Source organism: Meles meles, chromosome 7 (assembly GCF_922984935.1).
Source record: "Meles meles chromosome 7, mMelMel3.1 paternal haplotype, whole genome shotgun sequence".
NCBI lineage: Eukaryota > Metazoa > Chordata > Mammalia > Carnivora > Mustelidae > Meles > Meles meles.
In genome coordinates, this window is record NC_060072.1 from 59139735 (window position 1) to 59152628 (window position 12894).

Below are 12894 nucleotides of genomic sequence, written 5' to 3' on the forward strand. Positions count from 1 at the left end.
TCACTGTTGGGAGAGCAAGCATCACATCAGGCTCTGAGCTCAGCGGGGAGTCTGCTTGAGATTCTCTCTCCCTCCCCCTCATGCTCTCGCTCTCTCTCTCATTCTTTCTCAAATAAATAAAATCTTTAAAAAATATAACAGGGACGCCTGGGTGGCTCATTCTGTTAAGCCACTGCATTTGGCTCAGGTCATGATCCCAGGGTCCTGGGATTGAGTCCCGCATTGGGCTCCTTGCTCAGTGGGGAGCCTGCTTCTCCCTCTGCCTGATTGTTCTATCTCTCTCTCTCTCTCTGACAAATAAATAAATAAAAATCTTTAAATATATATAGTAACATATGTAAAAATAACTTCCAAAAGATATAATACGAAGCACCTTAAGAAAATGTAGAAAAAAAAAACAGATTACTTTCAATGTTGTCAGAAGGAACCAGGAGAAATTTAACAGAGGTGATTAGCAGACCTAAAGGATGATGTGAATTTTGATTATGAAGGAAAGACTTTCTAATTGCTGCATGAATAAAGAAAAAGGCAGAAAATGTGAGATATATAAAAGCATGAAGATCAAGCGGCTCAGGGATTAAGATACACGACTACAAACTACAAATAATAAGTTATATAACATACTTTGGGGGTGCCTGGATGGCTCAGTGGGTTAAGCCTCTGCCTTCAGCTCAGGTCATGATCTCAGGGTCCTGGGATAGAGTCCCACACTGGGCTCTGCTTGGCGGGGAGCCTGCTTCTCCCTCTCCCTCTGCCTGCCTCTCTGCCTTCTTGTGATCTCTCTCTGTGTGTGTCAAATAAATAAAATCTTTTAAAAAAATAAAAATAAATATTAAAAAAATAAGTTACATAACACATTTTGAATTTTATCTGATGGGAAATGGGAAAGCCACTGACAATTTTAAACCAGAAGAGTACAACATCAGTTATGAATGGGTAAAAGGGAGCCCAACTGGCTTTCACAAATCCAGGCTTTGAATAAGTTAAGAGACTTCATTCAGAGTCTTTGGAATGCCAAGCAAGAGCAGCAGGAGGGCTTTCCCTAACAACAATCCTCAGCTTTGTGTCCAAGATTGATATTCACAGCTCTACTTAATGGATCCTAACTGTGTCATTTGGTCTGGCAAATTATATAAAATAGTGGAACAAAAAGAAATTACCTGCAAAATCAGAGGGAAGTATATTTTTAGAAACAATGAAGGAATAAAAGAATAGAAGGCAATCTAATAGTAATAATAATATTATCAGATATTTAAATCTGATCATTAAGATCATGTAATTAGGAAAGTTAAATAATTTGGTTATGAATTACATCTACATAGCTGACACAACATATTGTTAACCCTAAAGAAACCGTATACCAATGCTCCCCAAAGCAAGGCCTTCTTGGATAAATCTTCATATAAGGTCTAAGGCAAGCTTAAGAAATATACATTCCATTGCAGATCAGATTTTACCTTGCTAACTACAAAGAGATAGTATTTCACATATCGCTTTAAAATTTTTAGAAACTATATTAAGAATTAAAACTACCACAAGTTTCTTCTAATCATAGTCCCGAAACTACTTTTTTTGGTTGTTTTTTTTTTCTAAATCTAGTTAATAAAGTCTATACATAAGACAGAAATGTCACAAATTTTAACTAAAATAAGAAATATACTGAGGGGTTTGGAGGGAAGGGGGGATGGGGGGTTGGTGAGGCTGGTGGTGGATATTAAGGAGGGCACGTATTGCATAGAGCACTGGGTGTGTTACATAAACAGTGAATTTGGAACACACACACAAATTAAATTTTTAAAAACTAAAAAATATATATTTTCATATAGCAGAAAAATCAAAAAAAGTTTCATGAAAAATTTAAAAATACATACACAAACCTAAAATCTAAAATTTAAGGAAAAAAAAATTTTTAAGAGAGGGAGAGATTAAGATTCAAGGCAGGGAAATGGGGAGGAACAGAGGAGAGGGAGAGAGAAAATCTTAAGGAGGCTCTAAACCCAGCACAAAGCCCAAAGTGGGGCTCAATCTCTGGACCCTGAGATCAGGCAGAACCTGAGCCAAAATCAGGAGTTGAAGGCTTAAATGACTGAGCCACCCAGGCATGCTTAAAATAGTTAAGAATTTTTAAAGAATAATTGTTTAACTAAATTAGAATTATCCTACAGGGAAAATGATCAAAAGACTATATGAAAATCTACTTTGTAAAAAAAAAAAAAAAAAAGAAAAGAAAAAGAAAAAAATCTACTTTGTTATATCATCTGCACAAAAATTTTACACAGTTCAAGTAAACTATTATTTAAAATCTAAAATACAATGAGCTAACTTTTGTCCACTTAAAATTCCAAGGCAGTAGCTTGATGAATTAAAGAAAGATGATTTCACTGAAAAATAAATTGAAAAGGAAACTTCTCTATACAATTTATTTCAGAATTATATAGAAAATGAGTATAAACGTCTTATCCTCTCCAAAGTCATTTTCTCATATATATAATTCACTTAAACAGAAGAAAGTGTTTCCAAGCCTATCTGTAGAAAAACAGAAACCACTTATAAAACACCCCAGGTACAAGAGATGCACGGATATCCTCCTTAAGGTGAGAATAGGTCAAAGGACAAAATACATACCATTCCCAGAGCACATACGAGATTTACACTGAACCCGACACTGACACTTGATTTAGAATTTTGCCTACAAAGCTGACCAAGGCAACAGGGTTAAGAATAACTCAAGCCATAAACATTCCAAGGAACCTCACCTATGTATGCTACCAAACAGCTACGTACATGATGCTTGCATGGGTAGTTTTTGGTATGAATTAATAATGTTCCTTATGGTATAGTCCTAATACAATAACAGACACATTAGAGGAAAATCAACATTTCCAAGAATGTACTTCAAAAAGGATCAATGCAGGCATAACCATGGCATGTGAATTCAAGAATGCATTACATTCCCCAGCACCAAATCAGAATGTAACCAGTTATTTACTTTTGTTCTCCATCTAGTTTATTACGATACAATATTAACTCTTGTTTTTAAATAGGATAAATCTTAACCTCTCATTTAATCACCAGTAACAGAACAAGGAAAGACTCCTCCTGAGTAAAATTAAATGTAACAAATCTATAAAGGCTACAAAAAATAGATCTCTATATAAGAATTATGTAAATTTCTCGCTAAGCTCAAATTTTATATTTAAAACAACATAATTATGTAATTGAATTTTTTAAAAGAGTTGTTCCTTAAAAATTTCCATTAATTGACTATTTAAATGTTTACAAGTTCCATTAATATACGTGGGTTTGGGGAAGAAAAAAAAACCTTTAAATACACATATTCACCAAGCAAAATGTTTACACAGAAATTTGGCAGTGTTAAGTCTGTGGACTCAAAGCCAATAACAACCTAAGAAAACTGAACTTGGTTAATAAGCAAATTCTCATAGTAAAACTAACATTGTATAAGTAATCCAAAGCAGTTAAGATTTATAGCATAATCACAGTATTTTGCATATCAGAGTAATTTAAAAGTAATTTCAAGAAAACTTGATATGTTATGTCTGTGCTTCCCCAACTATTATTAGTCAACAGCTTTCTTCATACCTATAATCTAGGGGGGAAGGGGAGTTTTTGTCTTAAACACATGACCTAAGAGAAGGAAATCCTTTAAAGCCCCAAGAGGCAGGAGGCAGGAGGCAGGACGCTGAGGAAGCTGAGGTACCAATTTCAACAAGTTCAGAATCCATTTGGAATACCAAAAGGGAATTTAAAATATTGTCAAAAGGCTAACTGAGACTAAAAGTATTACTGCATGTTTCAAGGTCTACAAATATCCTCTGTAATAATTATGCCTTTGAGAGCCCTCCTTAGCAAAGTAAATATTCACAAACTCAACTTACCTACTCACACAATCCAGGCAAGACTCCTCTAAGCGATCTTTCAGGCAATACTGAGAGGACATTCCTCTCAGTTCCCTCTTGGTGCCAAGTGACCTTCGGCATATCAACAGAAAGGGTGGGACTCTAAGCTTCAGTTTCAGCATTGTACTGTAGCAAACAAAGTTTCTCCTTTGGTTTCTCTAGGGCGTTAACTAAGACTTCCTCTTCTTGTTAACTAAGTAAACGCAACCACTACTGCATGTCCAACTCTTCCCTAAGGTGATAAAGCTTTAAATGGTGCAAATAATATGGCTAACACTAACTGAAAAATTATTAGGTGTTCCAAACTAATACTACTAATACACAGATACTATTATTATGCCCACTGTAAAGAGGAGGAATCTCAGGAATCGTGGTTAATAAGTAACTTGTAGGAATTTCAGATACGGCAATATGGTTAAATGAGCTAATGAAGAAGACCTCCCACGGGAGACACATAAAAAGACGAAAATGAGTATAACAAAATTTTAAAATAAATACACAGCTTTACTTACAATAAAGAAAATCTGCTGGTACTAAACCAAATCTAGAACCAATGGCCAAAGTGGTATGCACAAAAGCAAATATCGCCAGTTACAGCCTGGTTACAGCCAGTTACAGGAAGGATCATGGCTGTCTCTTTAGTATGCAAGTCTAACAGAGATTGGTAAGGAGATGCCCCCTCAAGTAAGGAGCTCAGAAGAAAGTACTCTCTCAGGAGAAGAGTTAGGCTAGATTTCTGGCCCTACTTTTTCTCAACATGGGATACAACCTACCCAACTGTACTTCAGTGGCCATGTATGAACAGAAGAAGAGATCTCAGGCACACAAGGTATAAAGTCGATGGTGAGGTCCCTCTCATAAAACCAGAGCTATTTTCAAAAGGCTGCAATCACATTAAAAAATGATGAGGAGAACAGAACAAATCCACCCACCGTCTTAATAAGACTTCAAGGGAACTTGTCTCTGACAATCTGGATAGAAGTGCAGGGGAAATGCTACAACCAGGAATTAAAATCCCTATGTCTGTGTCACAACAGTTTTGAAGTCTGAATTCATATGGAAATCTTCAAGCTAAGAAATTAAGATAAAATTGGGTTCTGTGCTTGTGATATCCCTGGAGTATCTGGAAGAAACAAACATGAAACCACTTTAGAGTAACACTCCATAAACAAGGCCACATGGGATCTCAACAAGCTAGAAAAACCAAACCAAACCAAAACCGAAAAACAATCCCCACTAAAGATGAGCCTATAATTTAGAAATTACAAAATATGTAAGAAAATGATTTCCTGTGACTGGGCATTAACAAGTATACCAAAACAGAAAATTTAGCACTCAACTAATTTTATAATACGAAGACAAAAAAACAAAGCATTATTAGTAAGAAATGAAGGAAGGGAAAAAAGCCTATAAGGAATAGGAAACTAAAAAAAAGTAGGTTTTACAAAAACCATACAGAACTTATGTGCAAAGATATACACATTCTCTGCATGGAGCACCAGAGTTCTCATTAAGTTTTATAACTTAAAAAGAGAATAGTGTTGATACAGATACATAGAATTTTAGACTTACATAGAAAAACAATAATCAATGCAGGAATTCAATTATATGGTAGCAACGATTCCATACCAACTTTCCCTCTCTGCTATTTCTGACCACTCTGCCCTTGCAACTCCTTATTGCTGGAAATTCTGACCCATCCCCAGGCCACTGTGAACCATTTCTAGCACCCTTGCAAAAAAGATGGAGTGGAAACTGTGATGTGCCACCCAGATCCCCTTTCAGGACTGAATGATTTATTCCCCTGCCGTACAGCTGCCAGCAGACAGCCCTCAGCGATCAGCTCTCTTGAGAACAGTCTGGGCTAAAGAGTCTCCTCACAGAAACCCTTGCTCCCTTCCCATGGAGCCCACATCCAAAGACTGGTTGACATGGGGACTATAAAGACTTGGCCCTGTCTCCCCAACTGGAGATAGTGGTGAATAGCCACTGGGCTTCAGAACTCTCTGTTGGGTTAGATCTCCATGAAGACCAACACAAAAGGGGCGCCTGGGTGGCTCAGTCCGTTAAGCGTCTGCCTTTGGTTCAAGTCATGATCCCAGAGTCCTCGGATTGAGCCCCACATCAAGCTCCCTGCTCAATGCAGAGCCTGCTTCTCCCTCTGCCTGCTGCCCCTAATGCTTGTGCACTCTCTCTCTCTCTCTCTCTCTTCCCCCTGACAAATAAATTTTAAAAATTAAAAAAAAAAAAAAATCTGCACAAAAGCCTAACTTTCCTTCTGCCCAATACTGGTTTCTCCCTTCCTCTCCACAGGAGTGATCCAAAGAGCACTCTCTTTTTTTTTTTTAAAGATTTTATTTCTTCATTTGACAGAGAGAGAGATCACAAGTAGACAGAGAGGCAGGCAGAGAGAGAGGAGGAAGCAGGCTCCCTGTGGAGCAGAGAGCCCGATGCTGGGCTCGATCCCAGGACCCTGAGATTATGACCTGAGCTGAAGGCAGCGGCTTAATCCACTGAGCCACCCAGGTGCTCCCAAAGAGCACTCTCTAAGAAACTTCCAGCACAGTAGTTTCCATCTCAGAGTTTGTATCCTGAGGACCCCAGACTGCAACAGAAGAGCATCATAAACAAAAAGACAGGATATGGGGCAGCACTATTAAAGGAGTGAGAAGAGAAAAATAATAAAGCTTTGAAACCAATGGGGAGAACACTGAAAAGTGCTAATATCTGTTTGGTGCGATCAGCAGCACAAGGGAAAGTATTTTTCAAAATGAACACTATAATCACAAAATTCTAGCACATTTCAATTGTCTCGCTGAACTTGAAAGCCAACAGGGATCCTATGGGGTATCCCGATTCTGACCCATTTTTTAATGATATCATTTCTTAGGTCCATGGGTTTGCTATATGCCAAATATGTTGCTGCTTAGACACAGGCCATTGATACTTCTAAGACAATCATTTTCCTAATAATAAGTTAAGTGGTACATTTAATTCCCAGCTGGAGAGCAAGGTTACCAGTTGAGATGTATGTATGCAATTTCCATTCCTTCAATCGTCCTAGAAAAATGTGCAGCAACCAAATCTATGACCAAATCTATATATAAGAAATACATAATATTTCTTATGGCTACTTCTGGTAAATTTCCTCTCTCAGAACGGTGAGGGAATCACCAAATATCCAAGAGCCTTGTTTGTATTTGTCCCATGGTCCAAGTAACAGAATTTTGATATACCTTTTGGTTCTAAACCATCAGTAAAGATGTTAATGACAGCTTTATAAAAGATCAATCTGGTTCAGGTTGGTATATAACTAACCATTACAAAGAATACTAATAAAAAACTAAATGGACTGAAACCACATTCACTCATAGGCACACCGAGGATGCCAAAGACGTGGGACCAGTCTAAGCAAGGCTCACGAGTGTTTGTTGATTGTCTCACCCTTCTACAATAGGGCCGTTTACCAGACGTGGCTATGAGAAATATATTTGGAACACAGTAGATTTGGTTGCTGCAAGTTTCCCTGTAACTACTGAAGGAAGCTGGAAATTGGACACCCACACCTCTCTACTGGTAACCTTGTCCTACATTCCACACTTTGTAACCACAAATACAGAGGCAGACAAGATAAGCTTTAGCAAAACGTATCAAGTAAGACCATTGGATCCGCAATGACAGGAAGTCATTAACATATGTTATTAGGGCAGGCAAGCAGAATGGATCAACAGTGTCACAATACATTCACCTTGGAAATATGGCAGAACTTCACTCTCAGTTCCTTCATTCGCAGTTCCTGTACATCTTCAGTTCAATCACAGTTCCTCGTCTGTCTTTCATTACTTCCTCTCCTAAGAACCACCATCTGCTTCGTCTTCTGTAAACCACTCCTTCTACTCCTTCTGACTTTATAACTCTTTTTTAATGGAAAAAAGAAACTAGTATGTTACTAATATGAGAATCCAAAAGAAGTTTCTAAATTCTAAATTGCATATTGCCAAATTTTGATTACATACAAGTTAAGCTAGCTAAATTCATGTGGGTAGAACAATCAACCAAAAGCTTTAACAAATTGCCTAAAGATGAAGTAGCAGTGCAATATAATTCATATTTGGTGAGAATAATATAAAATTATTAATATATTATAGGCAATAGAACAAATATGCATGACATGTGAATGAGATGAAAAACCAACTTGTTCTTATGAAAAAAGACTGAATGAGTCATTATCATTTTGGAGCTACTGTTTGGACACAATCTGGATTAAAGGTGGAAAAAAATATAATGGACACATCTTGGAATGAATAAATATACACAGTAGGACCAACAATATTCATTCTTAACATAAGTTATTTAGAAGAGTGGTAGCATAATTAAATTTTCAAGCCTACAGATGGCTTAAGTCTCTTAAGTTAGGGAAATACTAATTTTGAGAAAAATGAACTGCAAAATTAGATATAATAAGGGTAAATGGTAGTTTCACCTTAAACTGGCAAAATTTAGGTCTATACTCAGGGAAACACCACAGAAATTCATTTGTTTATGGATTTTAAATGTCATTTTCAACCCAGGATTTACCACACAGTTCCAGTAACTCACACTCTTATTTGGCAATCACATTCAAAAAGAAAAAAAAAAAAAATTAGTGGTGAAAAAAAAGTGATTTCTCATTTCTATTCATGTCCTATAACCAAAGACAAGTAGAAAAGTTAAAGACCTCAATACTAAGAAATTGAAGGCTGGTGTTTAATGCACCAAGTCTGCCACTTAATAGCTCTGTAACCTTGAGCAAGTAATTTAACCTCTTTTGGCCTCCATTTCCTTACCTGTAAAAAGGTGAGATCAGTGAGACAAATTTGTAAGCTCTCATTCAGGTCTATTCTAGAACATTTACATAGTTCAAAGTTAAAAACAGAAAATCTACTTAATTAGATTTTGGCTAAAACATGGTAAATGGCAGTTTTACACTTTTCAACATAAAATGGTAAATTTTCAGAAAAACAAAATCACCGAATAGTCAGGAAATCTATGATAAAAAGGGAAAAAGTATTAGTTGCTTATGAGGACATTGTCAATTCACATCACAAATTATGAAACAAGACTTTTCATAGAAACTTCGATTTATGCTGAAAAATTCTGATTTAAACGAACTCTGCCAAAGCACAGTAAGTAAAAAGAATTTCTGGGAGGCAGGAAAAATAAAAACTTTCAGCATATTGTACCAGTATTTCCTATCATTATTAAGATTTCATTCAGAGCTTCCTCATTTCACCTGACTCGGAAGGTGCCAGCATTCCAATTGGCTCAGTGAATGCACATCAAAAGAACTTCATAAAATCTATCTATGAAAGACCCACAGCAAATATCATCCTCAATGGGAAAAAGCTTACAGCCTTCCCGTTGAGATCAGGAACATGACAAGGATGCCCACTCTCACCACTCTTGACCAACATAGTATTAGAAGACCTAGCAACGGCAATCAGACAACAAAGAGAAATAAAAGGTATCCAAGTTGGCAAGCAAGAAGTCAAACTCTCTCTCTTTGCAGATGACATGATTCTTTATATGGAAAACCCCAAAGACTCCACCCCTAAACTACTAGAACTCATACAGCAATTCAGTAACGTGGCAGGATACAAAGTCAATGTACAGAAATCAGTGGCTTTCTTATACACTAACAATGAAAATACAGAAAGGGAAATTAGAGAATCGATTCCATTTACTATAACACCAAGAACCATAAGATACCTGGGAATAAACCTAACCAAAGAGGTAAAGGACCTGTACTCGAGGAACTACAGAACACTCATGAAAGAAATTGAAGAAGACACAAAAAGATGGAAGACCGTTCCATGCTCTTGGATTGGAAGAATAAACATTGTTAAAATGTCTATACTGCCTAGGGCAATCTATACTTTTAATGCCATTCTGATCAAAATTCCACCGGTATTTTTCAAAGAGCTGGAGCAAATAATCCTAAAATTTGTATGGAATCAGAAGAGACCCCGAATTGCTAAGGAAATGTTGAAAAACAAAAACAAAACTGGCGGCATCACGTTACCCAATTTTAAGCTTTACTACAAAGCTATGATTACCAAGACAGCGTGGTACTGGCATAAAAACAGACACATAGACCAGTGGAACAGAGTGGAGATCCCAGATATGGACCCTCAACTCTATGGTCAAATAATCTTCGACGAAACAGGAAAAAATATACAATGGAAAAAAGACAGTCTCTTCAATAAATGGTGCTGGGAAAACTGGACAGCGATATGTAGAAGAATGAAACTCGACCATTCTCTTACACCGTACACAAAGATAACCTCGAAATCGATAAAAGACCTCAGCGTGAGACAGGAATCCATCAGAATCCTAGAGGAGAACATAGGCAGTAACCTCTTCGATATCAGCCACAGCAACTTCTTTCAAGATATGTCTCCAAAGGCCAAGGAAACAAAAGCGAAAATGAACTTTTGGGACTTCATCAAGATCAAAACCTTCTGCACAGCAAAGGAAACAGTCAACAAAACAAAAAGGCAACCCACGGAATGGGAGAAGATATTTGCAAATGACTACAGATAAAAGGCTGATATCCAGAATCTATAAAGAACTCCTCAAACTCAACACACACAAAACAGATAATCATATCAAAAAATGGGCAGAAGATATGAACAGACACTTCTCCAACGAAGACATACAAGTGGCTATCAGACACATGAAAAAATGTTCATCATCACTAGCCATCAGGGAGATTCAAATTAAAACTACATTGAGATACCACCTGACACCAGTTAGAATGGCCAAAATTAGCAAGACAGGAAACAACGTGTGTTGGAGAGGATGTGGAGAAAGGGGAATGCTCTTACACTATTGGTGGGAATGCAAGTTAGTGCAGCCACTTTGGAAAACAGTGTGGAGATTCCTCAAGAAATTAAAAATAGAGCTTCCCTATGACCCTGCAATTGCACTGCTGGGTATTTACCCCAAAGATACAGATGGAGTGAAAAGAAGGGCCATCTGTACCCCAATGTTTATAGCAGCAATGATCATGGTCGCCAAACTGTGGAAAGAACCAAGATGCCCTTCAACGGATGAATGGATAAGGAAGATGTGGTCCGTATACACGATGGAGTATTATGCCTCCATCGGAAAGGATGAACACCCAACTTTTGTAGCAACATGGACGGGACTGGAAGAGATTATGCGGAGTGAAATAAGTCAAGCAGAGAGAGTCAAGTATCATATGGTCTCACTTATTTGTGGAGCATAACAAAGAACACGGAGGACATGGGGAGATGGAGAGGAGAAGGGAGTTGAGGGAAACTGGAAGGGGAGATGAACCATGAGAGACTATGGACTCTGAAAAACAACCAGAGGGTTTTGAAGGGACTGGGGGATGGGAGGTTGAGGAACCAGGTGGTGGGTAATAGGGAGGGCACGTACTACATGGAGCACTGGGTGTGGTGCAAAAACAATGAACACTGTTACGCTGAAAATAAACAAATTAAAAAAAAAAAAGAATGAATCTTGGAACACTGAAAAAAATTAAATTAAGGTGTTAAAAATAAATAAAATAAAATATAAAATTAAAAAAATACATGGTTAAAAAAAAAAAAACTGACAGGTGTTCCCTGTAAAACAGCATTTTTTAAAATATCATCTTCCAAACCTGTGCTGTCCACAAAAAGTCAAACTCTACAAAAAGAGAAACAAATGAGAGGACTACTTAGTTTTATTAAAATCATGGACTGCTTCTGGATTTACGATCTTAAGTGCCATTTGGAAAGAAAAAGGCATTTCATTTAAGACTACTAATCCTTTCCAGAGTATTTTTTTTTATCATAACTCTGTAATACAGTCAAGAAATTATCACATTAGCTAAGTAATGAGACTTACCCTCTCCTAAAAAGTACAATCATGTGCTACAGCACTGGGAAGAAAGTCACGGAGGAAGGTGGGGGGCAAATCAGCAAATACAGAACATGAACTCCAAACACTCATAAGGTACTATCATATCAGAAAATCAGAAGAAATGCCCAAGTTTAATTTCAAAGCTTCTACCTACTGAAATACTGCGAAGAATCATCATATATACACTTGAGCAAGCTAACTGAGAAAGCTGCCTTGAAAAATTAAATCGGGAAGCAAGACAATAGACAGAATGAAATGCATGTTTTCAGAGCAGCAGTTTAGAAAAAGCTGTATAAATAGCTGTTAGAATGACATAGCTTCTGTCATCCTTCAAAAATAAAACCTGCAATTAAATCTGCACATCCAGTGATCCTTGAAGCTCACATATTGTCGATAAGTGGGGGTGGCAGAGGACACTTCCATCAGACAGGCTGCACATGGAACGGCAGTCATAGAAAGACAAGACACTGCAGCAAACCTACAGCAGGATCCGAAGCTGAATGTCTCAGTGATACACGGATAGGAAATGGCCAGAGGCTATATCCATTTTAAAAGTGATTTAACTTGATAAATATCACGGGACTGGAGTGTGCACAGGCAAAAGAATATGTAACGATATGGCACCTTTGGCTGAAGAGTTAATACAATGAAAGTTTACCCTGGTTGGGCAAAATACTAAGACTTACTTTCAAGTTTATTTTCAGTGAATAAAATATTGATCTTCCAAGCCTGTTGTCAATCTTTGTTTAGTGTGGAGTTTCAAGACCTTGCAGTGACAACTCCAACACGAGTATCTAATTCCTTTGTATTCAGGACATGGAGCCATGGAAAACAGAGCCAATAAACTTGTGTCAAGAGGTTAAATGTGATGGTCAAAAGAGCCACGGATTGGAAACCTAAAAGCCTAACTTCTCTCCCCCTCTACAGTTTAGTCACATGACCTCAAGCAAATCCTTAATGCAGGCCACGGAATATAGTTGTCAACAACTCAGATTCATATGTAAAACTGGTACAAATACCAGTGCTATTACTGACAGCCAATACGACTTTGGCCAAGTGACTC

At 37.4% G+C, this 12894-nt stretch overlaps 1 protein-coding gene across 10 annotated transcripts in view; it reads right to left on the reverse strand.

Annotated features, from left to right (window-relative positions):
• The window catches only part of EPS8 (epidermal growth factor receptor pathway substrate 8), a 187222-nt gene that overhangs the window by 97017 nt on the left and 77311 nt on the right, over positions 1–12894 (reverse strand). For 4 of the 10 annotated variants that reach the window (XM_046011269.1, XM_046011268.1, XM_046011267.1 and 1 more), the window contains one exon: positions 7669–7836. The exons of 4 other annotated variants lie outside the window; for them this stretch is intronic. In XM_046011269.1, the coding sequence (XP_045867225.1) occupies positions 7669–7707 (39 nt within the window). In that variant the 5' untranslated portion in view covers positions 7708–7836. Of the gene's footprint in view, positions 1–3899; positions 3984–7668; positions 7837–12894 lie in introns of those variants that run through there. 2 more of the 10 variants (XM_046011270.1, XM_046011275.1) reach the window with 2 other exon arrangements.